Genomic DNA, 27,997 nt, shown 5'->3' on the forward strand with positions numbered 1-27,997 from the left:
TAAGAGTATCATGACATTTAATGCATACATGAATATAACACAATAACAATAACCTGTAAATAAATAAACAACATCCAGTTTGTTCATTGTATTGCACCTAGTACCACTTTGTTCATTTATTGATCACCACTGAACAGAATGGCAATTCTGTGAAAATTTCCTATGCAATTTTTATTCATTCGTGCAAAACGTACGTGAAACACTGTTCCTCGTTCAGTCTACACCACAATAAAGCATTGTACATGCATTTCAGAATTATTAGAAATATACCACATGTACAATTCAAATCTACATGCAGCATAATTTACATGTAACATTTACATTTGAAAACATTCTCCCAATTTTTTTTTTTACTTTTAATAAATCATAGATGTACCCTCTGAACACAAGTGGTAAACTCGTTAATTAAGCATGTACTAACCCTGTACAGTGGTAAACTCGTTAATTAAGCATGTACTAACCCTGTACAGTTTTAAAAGTGATCAATTTCACTAGGTCAATTAAATTCACAAATATTTGTATAATACCTATACTCTAGTAGTCCTTTCTAGTGCAATTATTCATTATGTAAATTATTCATTATGTAAATTATTCATTATGTAAAATATATATCTACAGTGGTTCTCTAATATTGAACAGTAAATAAAAAGATTAATCATTGCATGGCACATCCTATGTGATAAGACACTACAAACAATAAATTGTGTGGTACCCCCCCCCCCCCCCCCCCCCCCCAATCTCTATCACTGGAATTTCATAACTCTAACTTTTACGTTTGTTCAGCAGGACATATTGGAAGCTAGCAATTAAATCAAGTACATTGTACTTCTATAGTACAAATCTTGCACATATTCATGAGTATACTCATCAGACATAAATTTATGATTATTCATGCTAAACTCATCTCACATAAGTTCAAGAGTTTACTCATCTCAAATAACTTCGAGTATACTCATCTTACATATAGTCATAAGTAAACTCATCTCACATAGATTTAAGAGTATACTCATATGACAAATTCAAAAGTATAAACTCATCTCACATAAAGTAATGAGTATACTTATCTCACATAAATTCATCTAACCCCAATTATTACAGTCCAACTTCTCTAATTATTACAGTGAAACTTGTCTAATCTGGACATGCTTGAAATTATAAAAATCTTTGGATTAGACAACATCCAGCATACAGAGTATTTTCTATTAAAGATTAAATTCACAGTTTGGAACTAATGTGTACGGTTTACACAACACTTCAGTCTGCACTACACCCAGATTAGCCAGTTGCTACTGTAACCACTTCTATTGATAGGAGGGTAAGTAGTGTAAAGATTTATCTGGCCGTCACAGTTTGTGCAGGTCCGGCCAAGTCCTGTTGTTAGTTTAGCAGTATATGGTAGAAATACGACATGGCGCTAGATCAATACTATTGTATAGTACGACAACAATATTTGTCATTTCAAACAACTAACCGGTTTTAAAGTAGAGCGTGACATCATTTCCCCACGGTACATTTAAACAGTACCCAATATCAAAGTCATTGTACCTTATAAGGAAGGGTGGGGAAATTTCTTTATTCTGTGAACTTTAATTTCAATAAATGACACAATTTATAAAATGTAATAATTCATATAATATTTCAATGAACATACATGTATATCATATCCTTGAAATAATTTCCCCATAAACCAGTAAAATTCGGAACATCCACAAATACTGTCCCCCGTACATTTTAATTACCCCTTTGTAACTGGTGTTGAAATAGACGGAAGACAGAAAAAAAATCACAATGTCTTGTGTCAAAAGAAAGACAAAATGTGGAACAAGCGTTGGACCTATCAAACAACAATCTTACTGATCAATGCCAAATAATGTCGCAACGTACAATAACGTTCTCAAAAGCAGGAGGGGTTTATTTCATCAGGCGACTGTCAAAAGCTACAGTACAATGTCTATCAGTAAGCTGAAATATATACCAATTAGAAAATCTAATTAAAGCGGTGATTAAAACGTTCCTCCAAGGCTGAGCACGTCAAAGCACATTTCACACACCCGCACTGGCTTGGGTAGGTTGTACTTAATGATAGGCATGTCTTTAGAAGAACATTTAGAACACAGCAATCGCCCACAGTGCCGGCTGAAAGGACAGAAAACATTAAATTCTACGGCATGTCAGAAAACATCATTAAACTCTGTCAAAAAAACTGCATTAAACTCTACGGCATGTCAGAAAACATCATTAAACTCCGTCAAAAAACATCATTAAACTCTGTCATGTCAGAAAACACAATTAAACTCTATGTCATGTCAGAAAGCATCATTAGATTGGAAACACTAACCTGATATAAATAAGGACAAGCTCGGGATTCCTATATAATTGCGGAAAAACTGCGATGTACATTTGATACTTACCAATGATGCTTCCTAGTTTTGATTCCAAATTTGACCCCACATTCCAGACAGATTTCTCCTTCCGACCAAGGAGGCTCAGAAGATAACATATCTAAAGAAATGGAAAACTCAGTTGATATAAAAATCCATTTCTGTTTGCCAATACTACTTCTGCTTCTCAAATAAAGGAACCACACCATTCCATTACTTAGTAATTTGAAACACACCATTCCATTACCTAGTAATTTGAAACACACCATTCCATTACCTAGTAATTTGAACAAGAGTTGTTTGGTAGCTACTGGAGCATTGAAGATGCTGAGGCCCTGTTTGTTCATCGTTCCTAGTCTGGCCCCGGCCCTCACCAGGCTACGACAGAGGTTCCCATTCCCGTTCATGTACGCCAGTAGCAGGACTGAAATCACAAAGACCAACACAGTATAGGCATGTTTATCATGTACGCCAGTAGCAGGACTGAAATCACAAAGACCAACACAGTATAGGCATATTTATCATGTACGCCAGTAGCAGGACTGAAATCACAAAGACCAACACAGTATAGCAAGGACAAGTTCATTATGTAGATAGAAATCAAATATGGAGTGTTGTGCACTGAACTACCAACATGATATCAAAGGTGCTTTATTTTCATCTGTATGACACACGATCGTAACTATTATGCACCAATGTTTGGACCAATCAAAACAAAGCTCTTGTTTACCAGAATTTCCCTCTGAGTCTGGAATGTCTAGTGGGTAATCAGGCATGGTTTCCCGAAAAAGTTCAAACATAGCTGCTGCATTTTCTTTCCCATAATGCCCTAGGTTATGGAGTGGTGTCTGCCCCCTGAAATCCAATCAGAATTCCTCTAGTTATTTATAGAAATGTTGATAGGAAGATTTACTTGGAATGACGTGCAGTTAGTCACATGTACCTCTGGAAAAAAATATCATTGTAAAGGTTGACTTCCTTCCCAAACACAGATGCATAAATGAGTATTAATTATATATTCTTTGTCCTTTTCAAAATTAAGTTCCCTATCTGAATAGATAAGTGAATGAGATAAGTGATCTCTAGATCACAAGTTCAAATCCCACAAAGGTCGACCCCCCCCCCCCCTCCCCTTCCCCCTTTTGACTTATGGATACCCTAAATATTTTGTCATAGAATTTGTAAAACTATTTTTACATGTTTAGATGTTGCTATAAACCCATATTTATCACAATTTTCTTTTAAAAGAAACCACCATTAGTTAGTTTTGCATTATTCCCAAATCTTTATTTGAAAATTATATGGAAAAACATCACCCAACAAGATGTGTTTGTGAAACACAAATACCCCCGATAATGGCCAATTCCGAAGATGGCCAAGGTCACAAAGACAAATATCTTGGTGCCATTAGAAAAATCTTGTCACAAGAAATGCTCATGTGCAATATGAAAGCTCTGATATTTACCATTTAGAAGTTATGACCAATGTAAAAAATTTCAAAAGTAGGTCAAATGTCAAGGTCAAAAGGTTTAGTACCAACGGAAAGGTTTTGTCAAAAGGAATACTCATGTGAAATATCAAAGCTCTAGCACTTACTGTTTAAAAGTTATTAGCAAGGTTAAAGTTTCAGACAGAATGACAGAATTACAGAATGACAGACAGGACAAAAACAATATTCCTCCCGATCTCCGGGCCATAAAAATTAAAAACCTTGAAAATGTCTTTTTATAAGTGTATTTTATGTATTAATGATTGATTTACATTGTTGTTTGATAAATAATAGAAAATTCCATGTAAACACAGCAAAATCCTACTTCAGTTGATGCATCTGAAATCTGGGGTATCCTATGACCTTAAAACTAGTTCCTTACTTTGCATTCACGGCCTCCGCGTTGATCCGAGATTCTGTCAGTAACACTCTCACTGTGTTGATGTTGCTGTACTGTGTTGCCACATGCAGAGCTATAAAATAACACCAACATAACATACACTATCCCCGATCAATTTATTTATGGCCATGATGAAACTGTGGTGTGAGAGACACATTTAATAGTAAACTTACCATTTCTATGATTTTCTTCCACGGCATCATAATCAACTTTATTACCAAGTAGGATTGAGCAGATCGTGGCCTGGTCTTTCTCTGCGGCTAAATGTAGCGACGTCTCTTCTTGTCTAGTTCTGGCATTTACATCTGCACCAGCCAGCAGCTACAAGTCAAAATTCCATTGTAAACAAGAATATTGCAAATCAAACGTAACATCAGCCAGCAGCTACAAGTCAAAATTCCATTGTACACAAGAGTACTGCAAATCATACATAACACCAGCCAGCAGCTACAAGTCAAAATTCCATAGAAAACAAGAGTACTGCAAATCATACACAACACCAGCCAGCAGCTACAAGTCAAAATTCCATAGAAAACAAAAGTACTGCAAATCATACACAACACGTCTGTCATTACGTATCAGTAGTTCAGGTTTATCTGATTTCTAGGTTCGACTGCCATTTCCTACTGTAAACTTACGTCAAATGTTGAGAATGACTGTTTGTATAAAGTATAATATAAAAGAGGGCTAATCTTAAGGCATCTTGGCACCATCAAAAGTTCAATGTATCAAATATTGCAATCATGCAATTCCATAAAAACAACCATAATTTAAGAATAGAAACACTTTTGCTGATGCCGATAGTGACCTTGACCTTGGAAGTATTGTATGACCTCGGTTCAAGATTATGATCATACATCCCTTTTTCATAACAAATGTTACTATCATGCAAAACTGAAGCTATTTATGCAGGTAGAATTACATTCTGGATACATATTAAAGGATGCTTTTGATTAGGTAAGTTTTGACCTTGAACATGCACACATGACATTGAGTCGTAGTCATGATACATCAACTTCTCATACACTTATTGCAGCAAAGCATGTAAAGATGGTGAGCTGGACAAAAACAGTTCGTCACAGTACACTGCGACCTTGGAGGTGTGATCTTGGATTAAGGTCATCACACATCAACTTACCCACAAGGCACATTTCCACAGAGTCTGACTTTATTTCTCTAAAGCAAACATAAGTTATGGTCCAGAAATGGATGTACAGACAGACAGACAGACAATGCCATAACATAATATGTCCTGTTGAAAGATAGGTGTATAAAAAAATAGGCAAATCTATATAAAAGAGCTGATTGTTAAACCATCTTTACTAGCCAAGGGTTTTTGGTCCACTCCGCTCCCTGGGCGTTGTGGACCGAAAACCTTTAGCTAACGAAGATGTTGTTAAACATACTTTCATATTAATGCTCAGGTATAAAATCTACAGTTGGAAAGTTAAATGAACCTGGTAAATGCCGACAATTTGTTACAAAACTTACCAAGTTCCTGACGATCATTTCCGAGCCAGCCATGACTGCTAGGTGGAGGGGCATCAGTTTCTTTGAGTCCTGAGTCGGCGAGTTGACATTGGCCTGGACACTCATTAGGAACAACACACTCTCAATGTCACTTTTCTGTATGGCCGTGTGAAGGAAGTTGTAACCTTTGTTATCCACCTGTAAGTAATGTAGGCCATGTCCTAAAATGACTAATACCTTGCGTTATTTAAGCTCTAATAATGGCAATAACAAATAACATTCAAAATAAAAGGAACTCATATAATGTGTTGCGCATATTTCTAACATGAGAATTAAAGCTGGTTCACAGGACCTAATGAGAGATACAAACTTTCTCTATGAAAATCATGCAGAGATTAATTCATTGATAAAAAGGCTACATGTCTTTATTTTTGACATTTATCCCTAAATGTTGAAAAGTCACTATGGTTTATAATCTAGCCCTTGTGAGATAATGCGTATTTATGTGCTTACATGAAACTGTTCTACGAGACATTGCATTCATAAGGAATCCCCAATGTGATCTATTTATAGACATTGCATTCAAAAGGAATTCCCAATCTGTGATCTATTTATAAACATTGCATTCATAAAGAATTCCCAATCTGAATAATATATTTAGAGACATTGCATTCATAAGGAATTTTGTCTGTGTGATCTATTTATAGTCATTGCCTTTGTCTGTGTGATCTATTTATAGTCATTGCCTTTGTCTGTGTGATTACCTGCTCTGCAGCATTAGGTTCTCGGTTCAGGATAGCCTGGGCAGCTTTATTATTTTTGGTTGTCATAGCAGCAGCAAATGGAGTTAACCCTGGTCTATCCCTGATGGTCAGGTCTAGGCCCGGATGGGCCAGGAGAAGGGAGATAATCACAGCATGCTGGTTCTCAATTGCTATGTGAATTGGAGTCTTCCCTTCAGCATCCTACAAAATTACCAAAAGAGATCAGGGAAAATGTACTCAACAAGACGTATGCCAGAAATACATTATCTGCCCTTTGGGACTCTGTGATTGCCCTGGTATACAGTCACTATACCTTGGTATTGACATTGGCATTATGTTCCATCAGGCATTGGACCACAAGTTCCAAACCCCAGGTACACGCCAGGTGGAGCGGGGAGCATCCGTCCCTGTGGACAATATCATAAGTAAACACTACATTAGGCCAAGAAATATTAATCTTCAGTTTCTCAGGCACTCTGCATTACAATTCGTTAAAAAAATTATGGACAAACTGAAGAGGGGAATAACTAAAATTCTTTTTCAACCATTTTATACAAAATCAAAAGTTCATTTCTAGTCAAATAATTATTTTATGGATAACATTTTATAAAAACTAGTGTTCAAAGACAATGCAGTGATTTAAACTAAGTGTACAAAAATAATATTCATTTGGTGATTCTATATGAAATTTTGGCCTGAGAAACTAAAGATTAATTTTTTTGGCCTTCGTCAGATTTTACATTATGTAATTACAGGAAACTTAATCAGTGATTACAGGGAATTTAATCAGTGATTACGGGAAATTTAATCAGTGATTACTGGAAACTTATTCAGTGATTACTGGAAACTTACTCAGTGATTACTGGAAACTTATTAAGTGTTTGCAGGAATGTTATTCAGTGATTACAAGAAACTTAACCAGCAACTACGGGGAATTTATTCAGAGACTATGGGGAACTTATTAAGTGATTACAGTATATCTATGTTTTCAAAAACATGTGGATTTTCTATTTCTTTCCTCTGATGGTTAACAATACCCATTGATATCAAGTAAGTATCCAAATGCTCATGATATATCCAATGTTCCTTGCATTTAAAGGTCAATCAAAACATCACTAAAAACAAAGGTTAGAAATCTCCACCTTGCTTCATCCTCTCCCTCTCCATTTAACCCTGGTCTGCGAGGACTGTTCTTGTCACAGCCACTGGAATGAAAAACTAGATCATTTCAATGTCTTCTTTTTTAAACAAAAACATTCTGAGGTATTAATTTTTTAATCACCATGTCAGAATACAGCCAAAATAAAGAAAAAACATCTTATTAACAACATAATTATTAACTAGTTTGCAAGAAATTCATTCCAATCATTCTGTTAACATACATCCATGCATAAAGCATTCAATAAAATAGTTACACAGGTTTTGCATATTCAATTCAGAATTAACATTTCATATTGTCTAAAACTGTAACAACAAATTTTCAATGACAGGTTATGATCTATAAAATTGTTGAAACATCTCTTACTTTTTGATGAGAAAGCAGGCAATGGACTCATTGTTCTCATCAATAGATCTGTGAAGTAGAGTCTGCTGACATTTCCCTGGACCCTCGGACCAAAGATCTACATCACAGCCATGCTTAACCTGTCCCATGAATATCAGGAATAAGTCAAGAACACTAAGTAAAGAGATCTACATCACAGCCATGCTTAACCTGTCCCATGAATATCAGGAATAAGTCAAGAATACTAGAGACAGAAATCTACATCATAGTAATGCTTAACCTGTCTCATGAATATCAGAATGTAAGTCAAAAACTCAAAAGAGAAAGATTTACATCACAGCCATGCTTAACCTGTAAAACCTTGCCAAAGCAAAACGTTGACAACTAGGAAATCTACCAGTAGAACTTTACTCTCTTATTTTAAGAGGAAACGAGATGAAGCAAACTGTCATGTAAATAAACTATGTTTCAGTGTTTGAAATTAACCATAGACCGATACTATGTCAAATGACACAGGTCTATGCGAATTGTAATTGAGATAGACCAAATTGTCTATGCCGATTTTTCAGATTTAAAGCATTAAAGTTATCCCAAAGGACCTTACAAGTTACATGGTCAGTCGATGTCTGATAAATGTTATGAGGAAAGGAGGATATTGTTATGGAAATGGAAAGAAAATATGCTTTCTAAGTACATTAGAAGTAAATGAAAATGTTTTTTGTGATATTTCTTTTCAATGTTGCAGTCTATGCCAATTCGATGATGTCTATGTCATCTTGTTTTGGCATAGACTCGTGGTCTATACCAAGTTTAAAACCAATTTCAAACACTGATGTTTGTCAACAAATATGCCTAAATCGCAATTTCTAAAAGCACTGAAAAGACCATTTCAGTTAAAGATCAGTTCGCGTAAAGATCACTTTAAAATACATATAAAATAGCAGCAAGTTGTAAGGAAATCATTCTCAAGACACAGAAATAATTAAAATTCTGATGAGATGAAACACTAGCACAGTAAAGTTAATGGCTGCCTTGATTTAGTTACCAAACGTTTACAATCACTCACCAGAACTTGAGCAACATCCTCTTGCCCCGAGTCTAAGGCCTGCCACAGAGGGCAGTCCCCTTCCTTGTTTTTGATATTTAAGTTAGCTCCCTTTTTGCTGAGAATGTCTACCACTACCGGCAGGTGGCGCCTGATGGCGTGTTGTAGCGGGGTCTCGAATTCATTAGTTCTGTTAACAGACAAGCTCTCATCACTGATTCTTGTAATTAATGTTACCAATAATCTAGCTTTCTCCTGTCAAAAGGTACTTAGCCCCTAAAGTACATTTAATCAATACTCTCTGTATTTGTATGGTGTCACATATTCAGACAAATTTTCATTGAAGACACTTTCTCAAATACATGTATAAACACATTAAGGTAGCTCATTACATCAAGATTTCTACTTTTTCTGACACTAAATCACAAGATGGCAATTTCAATGTTCTGTGAAATATTTTGTATTGGTTAATTTGTTTGTCTATCATCGTAGGTCAGTGGATGAAGTACCAGGTTAATGACCCACAGATCCCAACTTCAAATTCAGCCGAGTCTTTTGTTCATATTCATTGAAAGAAATATTTGAAAATCATGTGGGTTTTTTTTTTCTCAAAAAAAAAAAAAAAAAAAAAAAAAAAAAAAATGCATATTTTCTGCCTTTTTGATTTATGCACTTTATACAAAATGTATTGCTAATTATCATATCTTTCTTAATTGATTAATTTTTGTGCTGATTTCATTAATTCTTTCAAGGTGTAGTGAGTCACCTTAAATAACACATGTAAATGCTACAAGTTCTCAGAGTAAATAATGCTTTTGGTATATATATATATATATACATACTTGATTGTAAGGTCAGCTTGGTGTTCTATCAAAAACAATGCACTTTTGGTGTCCTGTTTTTCTATGGCTTGATGTAGAAGTGTCATGCCCTCTGCATTTTTCTCATTGATGTTGGCACCTGCTCCCAGCAGACGATCAGCCTCATTATGGAGTCCTGACCAGAGAGCCAAACCCAGCACAGTCTGACCCTCGGAATCTTTGATGTTGAAGTTTGGTAAAATCTTAAGGGAATCCTCACAATGAGCAGCCTTGACTGTTAAAAATTCATTAAAAGGGAAATATGATTAAATCTTAAGGAGGTATAATAATGGCTGACCTTCCTTTCGAAATTTATTGAAAGTGAAATACAATTATTAATGAATCTTAAGGAGGAATAATACATCGTCATAATGGCTGACCTTCCTTTTGAAACTTGAATGAAAATATAAATATTAGCAATATATGTAAAATTCCTTTTAAATCTAATTACCTACTGTAAAGGGCTTTAATTTTAAGGGGCAAAAATTTTGGGAGTATTATCATTCAGTATTTCACAATAATTTAAATTTCACGGAGAAAACCTTTCGAATAGTTCATGTTTACTTACAAATACTTTAAAAAGCACTTTGCGATGGTTTTATATTTGTGATCGTTAATATAATTGCGAGTATAAAACCCAAGTGAATATTTCCCCCTTTACAGTAGCAGGGTAACTTGGTGGGTTAATGTGTTGAATGCTTATCTGTAGTTCATGTATTCGAGTCTAGCAGGGTGGTTTTATCGCCCCCCCCCCCCCCCCCCCCCCTAAAGATTACTTTCTACTCAAACAGCATTTTTTCACTAAATGAGGTAAAGAAAAAGGTACGATTGTGTACATAAAAAGGCCCAAAATTTCTGTTTTAAATGTGTCTTGAATAAAGCTTAATCTGTGTTTTAAGTAAGTTAAATATATGTCAAGTATACTATCTCAAATTAAATCAAAGTTGTTGCTTATTTGGTAGCCTTATCAAAAAGAGCTTGATTACTGTTAAATTTCATCCAGATTATTGCATAGGAAAAGGTGTGCCCATCTGTCGAGCAAAATGAAATTAATATATTATGCGTCAACAGAAGATGAATAATGTATTTGAATACAAATTTGCTTGACGCATGGGCTGTATGAAAGGAAAACCCCCTGAATTTATGAATTTTTTCATTGATTTTGGCATTTTTGCAATTTTATGCCAACGTCACACTCCTGTCGTATAACACAAAGCAATTTTGGGTTCAAATTAAACGTATTTTGGGTTAGCTTATACATTCCTTATTTGAATGCCAGATTTTGGGACTGTTACTGTAATCATCCATTTTCTGGGCCAGATGACCGTAGAAACTGTACCTGCTTCTTTGAAAGTTTTCAATTTCAGAATATTATTGCACATATCCTCCACTTTCTATCTATATCAGATTTATCTGATGTGTGTTATTCCTCCTAAATGTTCAAATAAAATTAATCTCCCTCTCAAAAGCAATCCACTTTAAAAAAAGCTAATAAACGTTGTGTTATACTTTTGTGTTGAAGAAAGAGCTCCACAATACTGGAGTGACTGTTCACGAGAGCAAGGTGAAGCGGTGTTTGTTGTGACACAGGAGTTGTCTCCTCTTCCAAACCAAGATGACCAATAGAGGGAGAGTGAGTTTGTGAGTTAGGGTTAGCTCCCCTGTCTAGTAATACGTCAACAAGTTCAGTAAGTCCCTTCAAACAGGCTAAATGTAACGGAATTTCTCCCTGAAATGAATATCACATGAAAATACATTATACAATCATGCACATTTTATTCCAATTACAGTACATAAGAAGTCTGAAATATTGATTGCAATTTGCAGTGAATGTATATCTGGAAATTTTGAAATCATAATGATAAATACACTTTGATTTTCCTTCAGAATAATAAAAATAAACCCAGCATTCCCTCGGGTCCTACGTACCTCTAAACAGTGAGACCTTTCATCAGTTCCTATGATTCAGGCCATGTTTAAAAATATGTGTGTTTCCCCTTTCCCGACTCTAAATTTTAGAGGAGGTTTTTTTTTTGTATGAAATTCCCACAACCATTATCAGCCTGATACCAAATGCCATGAAGCACATCATTCCATGTTTCCTTGTCAAACTTGTGAAGTTGGTTCTTCCATAAAGTTCTGCTTTGACTTGGCAATTAGAGGAAGGTGTTAATATTTTGGACAGTACCCCATGCATTTCGGAAATGCTCATTATGTACTGAACATAGACATAGTACATGTATAATGTTTGATTCGATGAACACTCGGGTTTCATAAGATTTTTTCCTGCTATTTATGCCACATATTACCACTTAGATAAAGTCAGGTCGAATGTTGTAACTATGGACAATGGTGTTGCTATTTCGGACACATGGGTGTTATAACTTCTGACAGTTTGTAAATCTGGTTGCTGTCTTTTATTTTGTGGTTCACAGGCAGTTTATGCTTTCATTTTTGCACGTTATGTTAATGTATATTTTGTAGTGATTTTGATTTTTATATAATTTTTTAAATCATATTGGTAACTTTTACCAGAAAACTAGGTTTCAACAGGACTTGATTTTGCCAATCAAACAAAATGGATGCTGGCATCTTTTACAGCAATGTTAGTGAAGGTCATGTATTTAAATAAACCAATCAGAGCTGAGTTAAACATATGCATAAAATTAGGTGTTTTCCCATTTGTAAATATATAAAGTTCAGAAATAGGGTTGAATTGAGAATAAATAACGATAGAAACATAGATGTAATGCTTTCTTATTGACTGTCTGAATTATCACATCTGTCTGAATTATCCACACTTTCCCCTACTGAGGAACATGTGCACACCCTGATGCCCCAAAGTCTCGAGACATGTCTCCTCACTCCTCGTGTAGACGACATTTCTCCATGTTGATCTAGCAGACCAGTAGGACCACCTCTATTCACATTTTTTTAATTCTAAATTGAAACCAACGAAGACACAGAAACTTTCGGTCATTATGAAATACTAATCTGTACCTTGAAATTTTCGAGAAATAAAAAAAACCTTCATCAGAATGACAGAATAAAAACTTTAGTGTCGGTAGGACTTTCTCAAACTCGGTCGGGCGAGGGGAAACAAACAATATTTTTATTTTGGCCAAACTGCTAATCAAGCATTTACACATTACCTTACTATTTGTGAGATTCACTTTTGCTGCATGTTTTGCTAAAAATATTCCTGCTCTCGAGTTCCCACATTGGGCACATAAATGTAACAGACTGTCACCTGCAAAAAAACAAATCATATACAGTAATTTCATACATCACACATTACTTCCAAAAGTATATAGCCCCATGGGGATCCGGGTTAAAGTAGGTCCTCAGTACCCCTTTTTATCATGAGAGGTGACTACAAGGGGTGGTCCTTTGGAGGGGGACAGCAGAAACTTGACGCCCCGTATCACAGCAGGTGTGGCACGATAAAGATCCCTCCTTGCTCAAAGGCTGTATGCACCGATAATAGACCTAACTATGGCAGCCCTTCACCAGCAATGGTGATTTCTCCATATGAGTGATAGATTCTCAAGCGAAATGTTAAACAATATACAACCAACCAACCAAAAGTATGTGATTGTTTAAAAGAAGAAAATCTTCAACTAACACTGAAGCAAAGACAGTACATATATTTCTAAGTGTTTATAGACATTTCTGGGTGTATATAGACATTTCTGTGTGTATAGACATTTCTGTGTGTATATAGACATTTCTAGGTGTATATAGACATTTTTGGGTGTGTATAGACATTTCTGGGTGTGTATAGACATTTCTGAGTGTAGACATTTCTGTGTGTGTGTAGACATTTCTGGGTGTGTATAGACATTTCTGAGTGTAGACATTTCTGTGTGTGTATAGACATTTCTGGGTGTATATAGACATTTCTGGGTGTGTATAGACATTTCTGGGTGTGTATAGCCATTTCTGGATGTGTATACACATTTCTGGGTGTATATAGACATTTCTGTGTGTGTATAGACATTTCTGGGTGTATATAGACATTTCTGAGTGTAGACATTTCTGTGTGTGTATAGACATTTCTGGGTGTATATAGACATTTCTGGGTGTGTATAGCCATTTCTGGATGTGTATACACATTTCTGGGTGTATATAGACATTTCTGTGTGTGTATAGACATTTCTGGGTGTATATAGACATTTCTGGGTGTGTATAGTCATTTCTGGGTGTATATAGACATTTCTGTGTGTGTATAGACATTTCTGTGTGTGTATAGACATTTCTGGGTGTATATAGACATTTCTGTGTGTATATAGACATTTCTGTGTGTGTATACACATTTCTGGGTGTATATAGATGGTTCTGGGTGTGTATAGACATTTCTGGGTGTGTATAGTCATTTCTGGGTGCGTATAGACATTTCTGTGTGTATATAGACATTTCTGTGTGTATATAGACATTTCTGGGTGTATAGACTTTTCTGGGTGTGCATAGACATTTCTGGGTGTATAGACTTTTCTGGGTGTGTATAGACATTTCTGGGTGTGTATAGACATTTCTGGGTGTGTATAGACATTTCTGGGTGTGTATAGACATTTCTGGTTGTGTATAGACATTTCTGGGTGTGTATAGACATTTCTGGGTGTACCTGACTCCGGTTCCACTGCGTCTGGGGAAGCCCCTTTTGCGATCAGCTGAGCTGCAAAACTAGAAGGACCATAAACTTTCTCCACTGATCCTCCTAGCTCTTCTCCCTGGAAACAGAAATTGTAACAAATAAAATGAAGTGCACGAGTAACAAAGTCAACAGAAGGACAAATCGGACATTCTTCATCCCTGTAACAAAGTCAACAGAAGGACAAATCGGACAATCTTCATCCCTGTAACAAAGTCAACAGAAGGACAAATCGGACATTCTTCATCCCTGTAACAAAGTCAGCAGAAGGACAAATCGGACATTCTTCATCCCTGTAACAAAGTCAGAAGAAGGACAAATCGGACACTCTTCATCCCTGTAACAAAGTCAGCAGAAGGACAAATCAGACACTCTTCATCCCTGTAACAAAGTCAACAGAAGGACAAATCGGACATTCTTCATCCCTGTAACAACTCAATTGAATTAAGGCGTCCCATACAAAAATGAAGTAAAACAGATGCATAAAATGGCCTTTCGTGTTTTGTATGGAAAATATTTAATGGAAAATATCCGAGAACGAAACGACGTTTAAACCGATACCCAGTAGGTTTCCATATATTTTCATCGAGGCATGTGTTTAACATCGCGATACTATCACGTGACATTATATATTTAGAACCAACAAAAATTATTGTGATAATTACAAAAGTGCAACGATATCGGTTACATGCAGGCCGACCCTTTTAATATTGAAAAACAGAGCCTCCTTTACATTAACTGAAAAGTTTTGGGAGCAAGTTCTCCGATAGAAGGAAGGAAGTTTAAAATGCATCTAATGCTGCATATTTCTTCATTTTCAAGAGTATGCAAGAGATTATTCTTTTTGTGTCAGAAGTTGCTCTCAAAACTTTTTTGATATCAATGTAATAAGAATATGAATATATAAATATCAAGCACCACCATACACTGTACATCGCTGCACTTTTACATTTACTGCAGCTGCTCGCAATAATTATGTAAATTAAATGCAGTGCTAACCCGAATCAGGAGAATATGTAGGGGCGATTTCAAGGTAACAATATAAAATGAACATCACCTTCGTGCGAACTAAATATGATAAATGCAGAGTGATTTGATATGAAAAAGAAATAATATATGATTATATGATAAGCATTTGACAAGAAAATTTTTCATGTATACTGCTTATTGCTTGATAACGGTAATAAATAACGAAATACTGTTATGACATTTTCCCCGCGATACAACTGTAAGAACTTGTACGTCGTGACATCGTTTTTATTGTGATGTCATATGGTGCGAAGTGCACTGAGGTACATTTATATACAGGACTACAATTGTTCTCGGGAAGCCTTAACTGAACTGAGAAAGTCAGCAAAAGGACAAATCAGACATTCTTCATCCCTGTAAGACCCGTTAAACCGGTGTCTGCGAGATCATGCATGTGTGCTTTGTTTGATGCCTGTGTGTAGTCTCAATGCATACATGTACTTACAAGACGATTGTGAAAATATAAGTGTCATCTACACTACTCAGCATAAAGTGTGAAAATATACTTTGCACGTTAGTCAACCGCCCAATATATGCCAGATTAAAGGTTCCCAGAATATGCTAGTCAAACTTGCCCTATGTGTGACATGAAAATATATTTTGCATGTCAGCCAACCTATACACCATGTATGCCAGATTAGAATGTGCCAGCAAAAAATGATCGCTACAATAAAACTGTATGTGGTGTTTCTAAATGCCCTCACTTCATTTTCAGTTGAACTGAGTCAAATGGGCTGCAGTTTTTAGTAATTTGTCAAATGGCACCTTCTGTGAAATGTAAATCACTTTTATTTCATATCTTATTTATGATGAGAGGATACAATGTATATATTCACGAGACATAACTTTCGTGAATCAGTATTTGTTGTTTAAGTCTTCTACATGTAAGAGTATATTCACAAAGACTAAATTTTCATGAATGACTAGTCTCACAAAATGATGTCCTTACAATTAAAACATTATTTACAGGGTAACTGATTCCATAAAGAACCATCCACAAGGCAGCATTAAAAGAAAATTTGTTTCACCTGAAATACATGCCATGCAATAGACACACATAAATAAATATAACATTGTTTTGTGGACTTGAGAAAAATAAATATTTCAGAAACTAGGCAATTGAATTTCACCACTTATGGGTGGGAAACAAGTTACATGTAACTTAAATTATTGTAAAACTACTCTTAAACATCAAAATGATCAAAACTAACAAATGAGACTAAAGTATTGGCATACCTGCTGCAGAGCCAGCCAGATTGGAGTATGGCCATCAGAATTCTTCAGTTCAAAGTTTACCCTTCCACAATCCAGTAGGATCCTTAAAACTGGCTCATTCTTACAGGACACAGCACAGTGAAGAGGGGAACTGAAAGATAGAGCAGTCTGGAGGATATAAAAGACAGAGCATTCAGGAGAGCATTAAATGTGCAGTATTCAGACATCAGGTTTTAGTTTTCATACAACACAAGATGTTTGTATGCATCATATGAAAAATATACCACACTAACCTTCCTGCAGCATCTTGTAAGTTTGGGTCAGCATCGTGGTCAATCATTTTCTGAGCCAGTCGAGCCATCCCTGACATGACCTCTGACCCTGTGACCTCAGGGTTAAAATTAGCTACCATGTGGAAAGAGCTTTCCTTGTCTAGATAGGTTGTGAGATTTACATCTGCATGGTGCTCGATCAGGAAAGCAGCTGAAAACTCGTCACCTGTATATACAACAAAACTCATCTGTAGATACAAAAAACTCATCTGTAGATACAACAAAACTCATCTGTATATACAACAAAACTCATCTATAGATACAACAAAACTCATCTGTACATACAACAAAACTCATCTGTATATACAACAACACTCATCTGTATATACAACAAAACTCATCTATAGATACAACAAAACTCATCTGTAGATACAACAAAACTCATCTGTAGATACAACAAAACTCAACTGTACATACAACAAAACTCATCTATAGATACAACAAAACTCATCTGTAGATACAACAAAACTCATCTGTACATACAACAAAACTCATCTGTAGATACAACAAAACTCATCTATAGATACAACAAAACTCATCTGTAGATACAACAAAACTCATCTGTATATACAACAAAACTCAACTGTAGATACAACAAAACTCAACTGTACATACAACACTCATCTGTATATACAACAAAACTCATCACCTGTTTACAAAACTACACTGTGAATACATTTCACATTTCAACAAGCTTTTTAAAATTTGCATTTCATTTAGGCAAAACAAACTTACTGACAGCACACTGCTACATCAGAACTTAATGACAGCACATCGCTATATCAGAACTTAATGACTGCACACTGCTATATCAGAACTTAATGACAGCACACTGTTATATCAGAACTTAATGACAGCACACTGTTATATCAGAACTTAATGACAGCACACTGCTACATCAGAACTTAATGACAGCACATCGCTATATCTGAACTTAATGACTGCACACTGCTATATCAGAACTTAATGACTGCACACTGCTATATCAGAACTTAATGACAGCACACTGTTATATCAGAACTTAATGACAGCACACTGCTATATCATAGCACTTCTGAGAAAATTCTGTTTTCAACTGCTTAAGTTGCTTAATGGCCGCTGATGAATTATATTATTATCAAACCTCTTTTAATGGCTTTGTGGAGTAGACATTTTCCTGCATTATCTCGACGATTGACATCTACTTTATGGTTCACAAGTGTCATGGCAATACTCTCCTGTCGACTGCTCAAGGCCAGGTCCAAGGGCAGATCACCCCTGTTATCCACCTCATTTAATTTGTCCACCAACTACAAAGAAAAGGCCTGGATTATCACAGTATCCCCGAGGGTAGACCAGTGTATCAAAATACATAAAAATTTAAAAACAAAAACAAAAATTCAACATAATTTCATGCTTATGATAGATAAGTCCAAAAAATTCAACATAATTCCATGCTTATGACAGATAAGTCCAATGAAATAAAGAACAATGCAGAAAATCAACTTAAAATCAACTGAATTTAAGCATATCATGATGAAAAAAGCAACTGAATGTTGAATATAGTGTACTACATTGGTTTCTATTAGTGGTCAATAAATGAGCATATCACGGTTTAACATTGACTATGTGTTTATTGTTACAGTAAAACACGCTTATAACAAATTCAAGCATATAACAAATTCATGCTTACAATGAATTCACACTTGTTGCAAAGTGATATTCCCCTATGTGAGGAAAATAATAAAAAAATTATTGGATATAATGAAGTTAGGTTATAATGAACTGTTTTTCGCTGGCCCTGAAGGTTCGCTATAACCGAGCTTTACTGTATTTGTAATACATCATACATGTAACCTGGACACACATTGAGGTTTCCATAACAACAAGCGTACATGTGATAAACCAATCAACAGCCCATATACTGATTCAGTAAATTGATAAGTAAAGAAAGCTGTGTTTCATATACATGTAAAAACAAGATGTCCTTGTGAAATACTATGTCCCTAGACATGACCAAGTTTAATTGTGGCAAATTTGATTTTAATAATGTAACAAAGATAGTACTTCACTGGGGATTGAACTCAGGACCTGTGGCACAATGGTGCAGTGCTCTAATAATCGAGCTAAAAGGTTGCAACACAAGCTAGAATCCATTAGAAAACCATGTACTTTATACTAGCACATCAATAAATGATGATGTTGACCTACAGTAGAACATTAATAAATGATGTTGACCGTCACTAGCTCATAATGTTGACCTTCATCAGTACGTTTTGACCTTGATCTTTCAGTTCATTAACTTCAATCTTGTATAGTTTGAAAAGTTATGACCAGGATTAGAATTGTGAACAGAAAGTCATAAAGACGTACTATTGAAAACTATTTCCCCCACCCCCAATTCCGGCCATCTTTGATCTTGAATGGCATGACAAAGAGTTTCTACAGAAATAACAGAATATCATGAAAGTGAAACTTTTAGATTAGGTGAAACCTGTGTGGAAACATGACATTGATACACACTGTGTGGTTATATCTGAGTCAATATACAACAGAACATGTTAACATGTGATAATTTCCAAAAAATACTTCCATGCAGCTATGCATGCATGTCTCCTGTTAATAGAATGGTCAGTAATAGTTGGAGAAAATGGTCCAGTAACCATGGAATTCTATAAATAGAAGGGCATTCCTTACCTTCCCTCGGAGCTGAGATTGTATAATCATGAAAGTGTTAATCAAAGGATTTCTACACTGTACAGTATTTACATTATGTGCTTTGTAAAACACATGCAGCAACAACAAATCATAATATGCAGAGATTGCAGAATGCACCAACAGGATCCTCTCTGCATTAGATCAACAACAAATCATATTACTAGGTAGAGGCTGCAGAACGCATTAACAGAACACTCTCTGCATCAGATTCAGTTTTTAGTGCACATGACTATTTGTTTTAAATTTGTTATTTGAAAACTTTTAGCATTAGTATTTAATATCATTAAATGTTAAATTTCTGAAAAGATGTAAACAAAGTATAGATCAGCCACAACAATTTCAGAGAAAGAAGCAGAAGAAAAAAACTTTTCAAAATTAAACAAGAGGCCCATGGGCCTAGAATCACTCTTCTGATACATTGTAGAAGAGGCAAAAATTCTCACTAACCAAGATTCATCAATTAACAAGGTTTTAAAGACCTATCACATGATAGTGTATGAAGGGGATATCATAAAGTACACTATTAGATTAGGCATTCAAAATCCAAAGACTCAAGATGCATCAATTGACAAAGTTTGATAACTGAAGTCAAATAGTATCTGAAATATTCAGATATAAACGTCAAATTCGAAAAGTAGGTCACAGTGACCTACTTTTTGGTCGACACACTCTGAAGACTCAAGACCCATCAACTGACAAAGTTTGATGATTGTAAGTCAAATAGCATTTGAAATATTAAAATATAGCCGTCAAATTCCAAAAGTAGGTCACGGTGACCTATTTTTTGGTCAACAAATAAGAAGACTCAACATGCATCAACTGACAAAGTTTGATGATCCTAGCTTTCATAGTGTCCAAAATATGCATCTAAAATTGAAAATGTGAAATTTGAATGTCTGCAAAATTCAAAATGTAGGTCACTGTGACCTACTTTTTTAAAATAAATATGTTTCGAGGCCTTTAGACGCATCAACTTTCAAGGTTTGATGATTTTAAACCTCTCGGTATCTGAAATAACAACCTAAAATGTATTCATAAATGATTAGCCATAAAATTCAGAAAGTAGGTCATGGTGACATACTTTTTGCATGACGCACTTCAAGGTCCCATGATCCATCAACTGACAACTTTTGATGATCATAGGCTCAAAAGTGTCCAAGATATGCATCAAAATCCATTTAATAATAATTACCTGCGAAATTCAAAAAGTAGGTCACCATGACCTACTTTTGAGACAACATGATATTAGGTCCTAAGATGCATCAACTGACAAAATTTGATGATCCTAGTCCTTATACTAAGCAAAATATCAAAGTTTTAACAAAATTTAAGGTCAACTTTGAAATGACCTTGAGACCATACCCTTTGCCCCAGGATGATGCCTTGAACAATTTTTTATCTACAACCTATCCTCATCCTTATGCATAAGTTTGGTAATAATTTGCCCATTGGTTCTTGAGAAGAAGATTTTTTAGCAACCACTACTTTTGTTTGCATTTTCCTAATTATCTCCCCTTGTTAAAGGGTCACAACCCTAGTTTTAGTACAAATGAAAGCCCTTGGGCCAAGGATACCCTGTGACAAATTTGACAAAAATTGGCTAAGGGGTTCTTGAGATATAGCCCTTTTCCCAAAAAGTTGACGCACACCGCACGCCAGACATACATGTATGGCCATATGATTAGCTCTTTGAGCCTTCGGCTCAGAAGAGCTAAAAAACAGCTTTGAGTGGTGAGGCTGATTCTATGTGCTGCCCTAGTACAATAAGATGTAATGATGAGATACCTGGGCATCAAACTCGATCAAGTACAGAAAGACGACATCCTCTCGCCTGGTCCTGATGGCGGTGTGGAGGGGGTACTCTGACTTTGTCTTGAACATCTGGTACAGTAGGGGGGCTGGCATGTGTTCAAAGTCCTCACTGGTGAAATCATTCTGTAAAGACATCGGGTAGTAAGTGTGTACCCGGCGACGTCCAACTCTCTTTTTATAGAATCACGTCTTGCTTTATTCATCTATTATTGAATTATTGTCATTTACTAATGCATAAAATATTAATAATGCAATTAACTCCATAGAATCTTTCATGACAATATTTTATCAATCATTAAGAGACCATAGTCACCTATCTTAATTTGTTGACCAGTGAACAATATTCATGGACTTTCCCTAAAATTTCAGGCATTCATGATTATCATGATAAATATAGCTAATTAGCATCTGAGTGTCTACTGGTTGATTTTGTAAATACTCTACACTGATTGGTTCAATGAGAGAAACCCTTCATGACTGTCTCACTCAGTGTACCCACCCAGTGATTTGAAATAAGCTCTGAGCAGTGATTCTTTAAAAGTTCAGCCTGAATTTCCTCAGCTGTTTGGTAAAACCTAATGCAGTTCTTCATGTTCACAAAAGACATCAATCCATTTTCACACCTGTTTAAACACACAAAGCATTAAGAATATTAATCAAACATTAACCAAATACAAATCAAGCATTAATAAAATATTTATCAATCATTGATCAATTATATGTTAATTGAATGTAAACTATACATTAACAAACAAGAGTATACCGCAAAAGGTACAACATACGCCCGTCGGAGAGTGAAATTCAACCTGGAAGCATATTATGCACTCTGAATTGATACCACACACATTCTGAATAGAAAAGCCTTAAAGTAGGTCATGGTGCAACAATTAATCCATCTGACATGTGAACTGATTATGTATTTCTCTTGGAGGGAGATTGTAACAAAATGTCAATGCAATATCTGTATCTATGATGAAAAAAGGTCCAGGAAACCATTTGATCTACTTTTAGCCCTAAAGTAGGTCATGGTGCACCAATTAAGTTGAAATGTTTGAAATTTGAACTGATTATGTATTTCTCTGAGAGGGAGGTTGTGACAAAATTTCAGAGCAATACCTGTGACCATACTGAAAAAAAATCTGGAAAACTATATGACCTACTTCTACCCCTAAAGAAGGTCATAGTGCACCAATCCAGCTGAAATGCTAACTGCACTTGTCTTCCTCCAAGAGGAAGCTTGTGACTAAATTTTATGTATACAACTTTAGTTGTGCTCCTATTTTAAAAATCTGACATGCTTTTTTAAACCCTGGATTCTGATATGTATTCAAGACACCAATACTTCTATTCAACATTTAATTTTATTCTTATATATTTTAAGGGCCATATTTTGGGGTTTGTGAATCAAGTTCTTTGAAAAGAATTGGAAAGGTAGTTATGGAGAAGTAAAAAATGTCCAATTGTTAACGCAGGATGGCGGATGACAACCAATTGCTAAAAAAGTCCAGAAAACATGACCTTGGACGAATGGACGGTAAGATGGACAGAGAGCCAGCCAGCCAGATAGATGCATGGACAGCGCCATAACATAATACGTCCCGTCTAATGATGGGCATATAAAAATTAATCAATCAATATAAACCAAATCTTTCATGGTCAAAAAAAAAGTTGAATCCTAGTTTCCTTTAGTACAGGATCCCATTGGAAATAGAGAAATCATGGGAATAAATTACATTTCAAGTGGAAATTGTAATAATTCTAATTAAAAAAACATACTTTATTTTTCATAATTTTTTTCAAAAAGTTTGTATCAAGTGTCGTTAACTCAAATACAATTGACTCTCGATAACTCAAAGTTCAAGGGACCTTGATAAGAATTCGAGAAATCGAGAGTTTGAGAGATCGAAATTCGGAAATTGAAGGTCCGTCAGTTTGGTTCAGTTTTTAAAGTAACCGGAAATGTTTACCAACAAGATCATATGATATCGTTTTGACATGTTTTACTTCATATTCGTCAGGTAGTTAAGTTTATATCAAAATAAAAAGCCTTATTTTGCATTAATAAAAACATTTCAAAGTTTATGTATTTATTTGTTCTTTAATTATGCTAAACCAAGTTCCAGTGAAGATTTACCATCGCAAACTAAACACAGCACAACGTTATATCGCTTTACCCAAAGCAAAAATTCTAACGAATGAGTAAAACGATGTTTTAGAGTAACTTTACACAGAAAACAAACTCGAGAAATTTAACAGTCTGTAGATCTCTAAATCATGTATAAAACTTACTCTTTCATTGTCAGGTCAAAACAAATTATATATTTTATTCATAGTCGGATTATATATAATTTTAATCATCACTACACAAAACCCCAGTGAAAGGTGTAAACTGACCAATTAGCCAATTATATACTGAAGTGGGTCACCTCCACAAAGAAGCACCAGTGATGTTTCAACTATGTAAACACTTAATTACCTCTCCAGCACTCAACAAAATCCAGGTAAGACCCAAGCGGAAATTATTAAACGCTTGGGTAATGGTGGGTATACGCTACCACCACTTCGAGACATCGACAGTGAAAAACAATGAAATGTGTTTTACGGGACCCAACTTCACTTCGAGAGATCGAACGTTGGAGATAGATAGATAGTAAATTTGCTTTGTTATATAGAGAAAAAAATCAGGACCATGATTTCACTTCGAGAGACCGAGAACTTCGAGAGATCAAAGTTTGAACCATCGAGAGTCACCAGGTGTATGCTTATTTTCATGTATCAGCTTAATGCTATATCATAGTTTTAAAATGTGATCATTGTAATTGATACCTTTATATAATCACATATATTTATAATGTGCTATTACCTGAATAAACAAACAAAGTAAATATCTTATAAAGCTACACGACTGTACCTTTCCTGTAAAACTTTTAACTTGAAGCGAGTGGCTGTCCGCAGGAGTTCTAACAGGAAAATCTCGTCCGTTTTTATGTCTATGCTGTCTGTGTACGCCCATCTCATCAAGGCATACGAAACCTCATACTTTATGTCTGTTTAGAATCAAGAAAACAATAGTAATTAACTGCTTCTGCAGGAAATTTTATCCTTCTTTTACATTAAACTTAAAGTTGGTCTTTCATAAGCAAATTGATATCTGTTCAGTTCATACGCTTTACATCTAATGTGATTGTAGAGTTTATACTTGATGTCTCTGGTGCTAAACTAAGTAAACCCTCTACTCAACGAGAACCCAGTTATATCTCAGGGACTAAAACAAAATGTCCATTATCCAACCACAATAGAAAATACTGTATCAAGTGACCAGTCGGGACATTGAACTGATGACCTCTCCATTGTCTCTCTATTTCTACAGACCACTGAGCCACACACACAAGAATTTATTGAAATCATCCAACCAGTCGTACAATTCAAAAGTATGTTTTAGAATGGTTGATTGGATTTAGGATGTGTAAATTCAAACCAAGCACTAGTCCTGTAGATCATGTTATATGGGCACACTAATATCAGTTAAACAACCCTTATCAATATTCACAGGATGACAAACAAAGGTTAATATCATACCCTCCTATGATTTTACATGCTGATAAAACACAGACAATGCCTAATTTCACTTCAAATAAAGTAAAATTAAGAAAAAATTTCATGTTCGACCACAATTGATTTTTCCAGCAATAAGATTTTGCCAGCTCCTGATATTATTAATTATCAGATACACTGTACTTACCCGAGAGGTCAAGGGTCGTAACCTGTGAAAGGTCATCCACACCCCAGCAATCACTTCTAGCTGCCAAAACAAAACGGTGGCCTCTCAAATTCCTGGATCCCTCCAGCCTAATGATCAAATCACTGAAAATCAACAAAAACTCATTACTGTTCAGTCAATTCTGCCATAATAATGATTAAGGTAGTACTCTACATCGTCATAACGGTTGACTTCCTGTAAAAACATGGATGAAAAAATCGATATCAGAAATATTTGACTTTTCCTTTTCAATTTCAATACTTAGCCGAGTAGCTCAGTAGGTTGGAATACCGTCTGCTGAACTGTAGGTCGCAGGTTCGAGTCCAGCAGGGGTTTTAATTTTTTTCCAGATTACTTTCTACTAAAATTGTATTTTTTGACAAAATAAAGTAAATTTGAAAATTTTCAACTTCAAAATATTGTTGTACATATCCTCCACTTTTCATCCACATCAAATTTCTCTGGTGTAGCATACCTCCTTAAGCATTTTTTTTAAAAGTATGATCATATTGGATTGATAGAGAAAAAGTTAGATTGCAGTGATGTGAAAATGAAGGTGGTCAGTTTGTGGTCAGTAGGTCGATCATGTAGCATTTTTTTTTTTTTTTAAAAAAGTATGAAATTGGATTAAAAAAAGTTATTAAAACTGTAAATCATAAAAGGAGATTGCAGTGATGTGAAAATGAAGGTGGTCAGTTTGTGGTCAGTGGGTCGATCATCTAGCATTTTTTTTAAAAGTATGATATTGGATTAATAGATAAAAAGTTATTACAACTGTAAATCATAAAAGGAGATTGCAGTGATGTTGTGAAAATGAAGGTGGTCAGTTTGTGGTCAGTGGGGTGGTCATCTTTTCAGATGAGAGTAAAATTACGCTTGGCCATATTCATCATGACTGTGTACCTGTGGTCCAAGTGTGATGGAGGCTTAAGACCAGAGAGTGGTTAGAACACTGACTAGTAATGCAGGGATCCTGGGAGAGGACCATCTTCGCTAACCAAGGCTGATGCTCTATGGTGTTTCTCTTTTCTATTGAAAAGAGAAAACCGTGGAGCATCACTTTTGGTTAGTGAAGATGGGAGAGGGCTTACATAGGCAATGCCTGTTGTCCAATCCATTTATGTTTTATACATAATAAAATATTGTTTAAAATCAAATTTCATTTACACATTATCATATAATAACAAATAAAGACTTGGTCTCAAGACAGAGCATACTGGAGGTCTCTAGTGGAAGCCTTATGTGCAAACCAGCACGAAGAGGACTAAGTAAGTAAGTACACAGTATCATATAATTTGTTAAAGTATGAGAGAAGCAAAGTGCCACAATGTTGTACATATGATTTTGTAATATAGGAAAGGAGAAAATTATGGCTGGACTAGGAATCGAACTCGGGACTCCTGCATTACTAGTCAGTTGCTTTAACCACTGAGCTACCCAGGTCGAAATCCATGACAGTCCATATACCCCTAACTACTACATTTTCCTACCCTTTAAATTGTCTTCATCCTTGAAGACACACAATCCAGATTCTTTTCACCTGAAGTCCAATCGTGGTCAATAGCACAAAATGTAATATTGGAAAGTAAAAAATTTAAGCTTGACTGGGAATCGAACCCAAGACCCCTGCATCACTAGTCAGGTGCTCCAACCACTAAGCTACCCAGGTCCGTACAGACTTTACAACTACATATTCATTTCAACCTTTAATTCTTTCAACATTAGTGTCATTTTCAACCTGTTCAATGTTAGTAATTCTAAACATCTACAAATCGTTTACTCTCATTATGTCCAGTCTTACTGTGTGTACAAATCATCTTCAATGAAAAAAAAGAAAAAAGAAAAAACAACAGTGTGCATCTGTAGATTCCTTACACATACACGTCACAATTTCTCAGTTAACCTGCACTTGATCTATCAACATCTGCATGCTCTGCCTCCAACAGAGGCCCTGTGTACTGAGGTAGGAAGAAGAATTACCTGTAAAGTTCTTTATCAAACAGGTCTGACACAGTTTTCAGTAGCCTCGCTACAAAGTTATCATCCCCTTCCTGGCCTGAGGCGGCTACAGCTATCTGGTATTTTTTCTCAACCTCCGCCAGGCGGTTTTGGAGCTTGACATACTCCTCTCTCAGCAGGCTGAGGTGATTCTGTAGCTTTGCCACCTCCCCTAAATAAACAGAAAATTTTAAACACATCATGATTGATCAATGATATCAATAATATTCATTTGATACTTTACATCTATCGACAATCTGTATTTTCCCCATAGGAAATTCGAACTACAAACACTACAAGCAAATCTCGACTTCCACGCTGTCGTTGCAAATAAATATGAACTTTTATAACTTCCATAGCTAAAATTATTTTGTTGTTTATGTTTTATGTCGGTAAATTATCCCAATCCTTAACTCTCCCCTCCCATTCCATCTCAACCAACAAATACCTTCCGCCATTTTGTTTGGGATGTGATCATGTGACTTCACCGAAATATTTTAATCGGAATCATGCCTTTTCTCTTCATGATGCCGCATTTTTCATTCATTGTACAAACTTATAAGTGGCATAATTAGGATATGCAATTTTTA

The 27,997-nt window shown here is 35.5% G+C and overlaps 1 protein-coding gene across 8 annotated transcripts; it reads right to left on the bottom strand.

Moving 5' to 3' along the window:
* LOC125670163 (rabankyrin-5-like) lies at positions 1-27,881 on the bottom strand. 8 transcript variants are annotated; one of them, XM_056140850.1, is made up of 26 exons: positions 27,856-27,881; positions 27,390-27,579; positions 25,392-25,513; positions 24,561-24,696; positions 22,149-22,272; positions 21,623-21,772; positions 19,817-19,828; positions 18,264-18,429; positions 17,102-17,306; positions 16,830-16,959; positions 14,538-14,643; positions 13,066-13,163; positions 11,423-11,642; positions 9,896-10,148; positions 9,075-9,243; positions 8,030-8,148; positions 7,647-7,709; positions 6,818-6,911; positions 6,505-6,705; positions 5,762-5,938; positions 4,444-4,591; positions 4,253-4,343; positions 3,112-3,236; positions 2,659-2,805; positions 2,412-2,502; positions 1-2,136 (listed from the first exon to the last, which is right to left on the bottom strand). In XM_056140850.1, the coding sequence occupies exons 1-26, from the start codon at positions 27,863-27,865 to the stop codon at positions 2,004-2,006; spliced, it is 3,480 nt and encodes a 1,159-aa protein (XP_055996825.1). In that variant the 5' UTR covers positions 27,866-27,881; the 3' UTR covers positions 1-2,003. The 8 variants fall into 8 exon arrangements, 7 of the variants coding, with proteins under 7 accessions (XP_055996825.1, XP_055996821.1, XP_055996827.1 ...); XM_056140846.1 differs by having other exon boundaries at positions 3,016-3,236; XM_056140852.1 differs by lacking the exon at positions 19,817-19,828.
* Positions 27,882-27,997: the final 116 nt, after the last annotated feature.

Source organism: Ostrea edulis, chromosome 1 (genome assembly GCF_947568905.1).
Source record: "Ostrea edulis chromosome 1, xbOstEdul1.1, whole genome shotgun sequence".
NCBI classification, from domain to species: Eukaryota; Metazoa; Mollusca; class Bivalvia; order Ostreida; family Ostreidae; genus Ostrea; species Ostrea edulis.

Bases quoted from the DNA above. Each gene is read 5' to 3' on its own strand.
- LOC125670163 (XM_056140846.1), bottom strand. The intron at 7,710-8,029 runs GTAAGAGATGTT...TTTTCATTCCAG, and splicing joins GCCTGCTTTCTCATCAAAAA to TGGCTGTGACAAGAACAGTC. The intron at 6,912-7,646 runs GTGGAGATTTCT...TATTGTCCACAG, and splicing joins GAGGGAGAGGATGAAGCAAG to GGACGGATGCTCCCCGCTCC.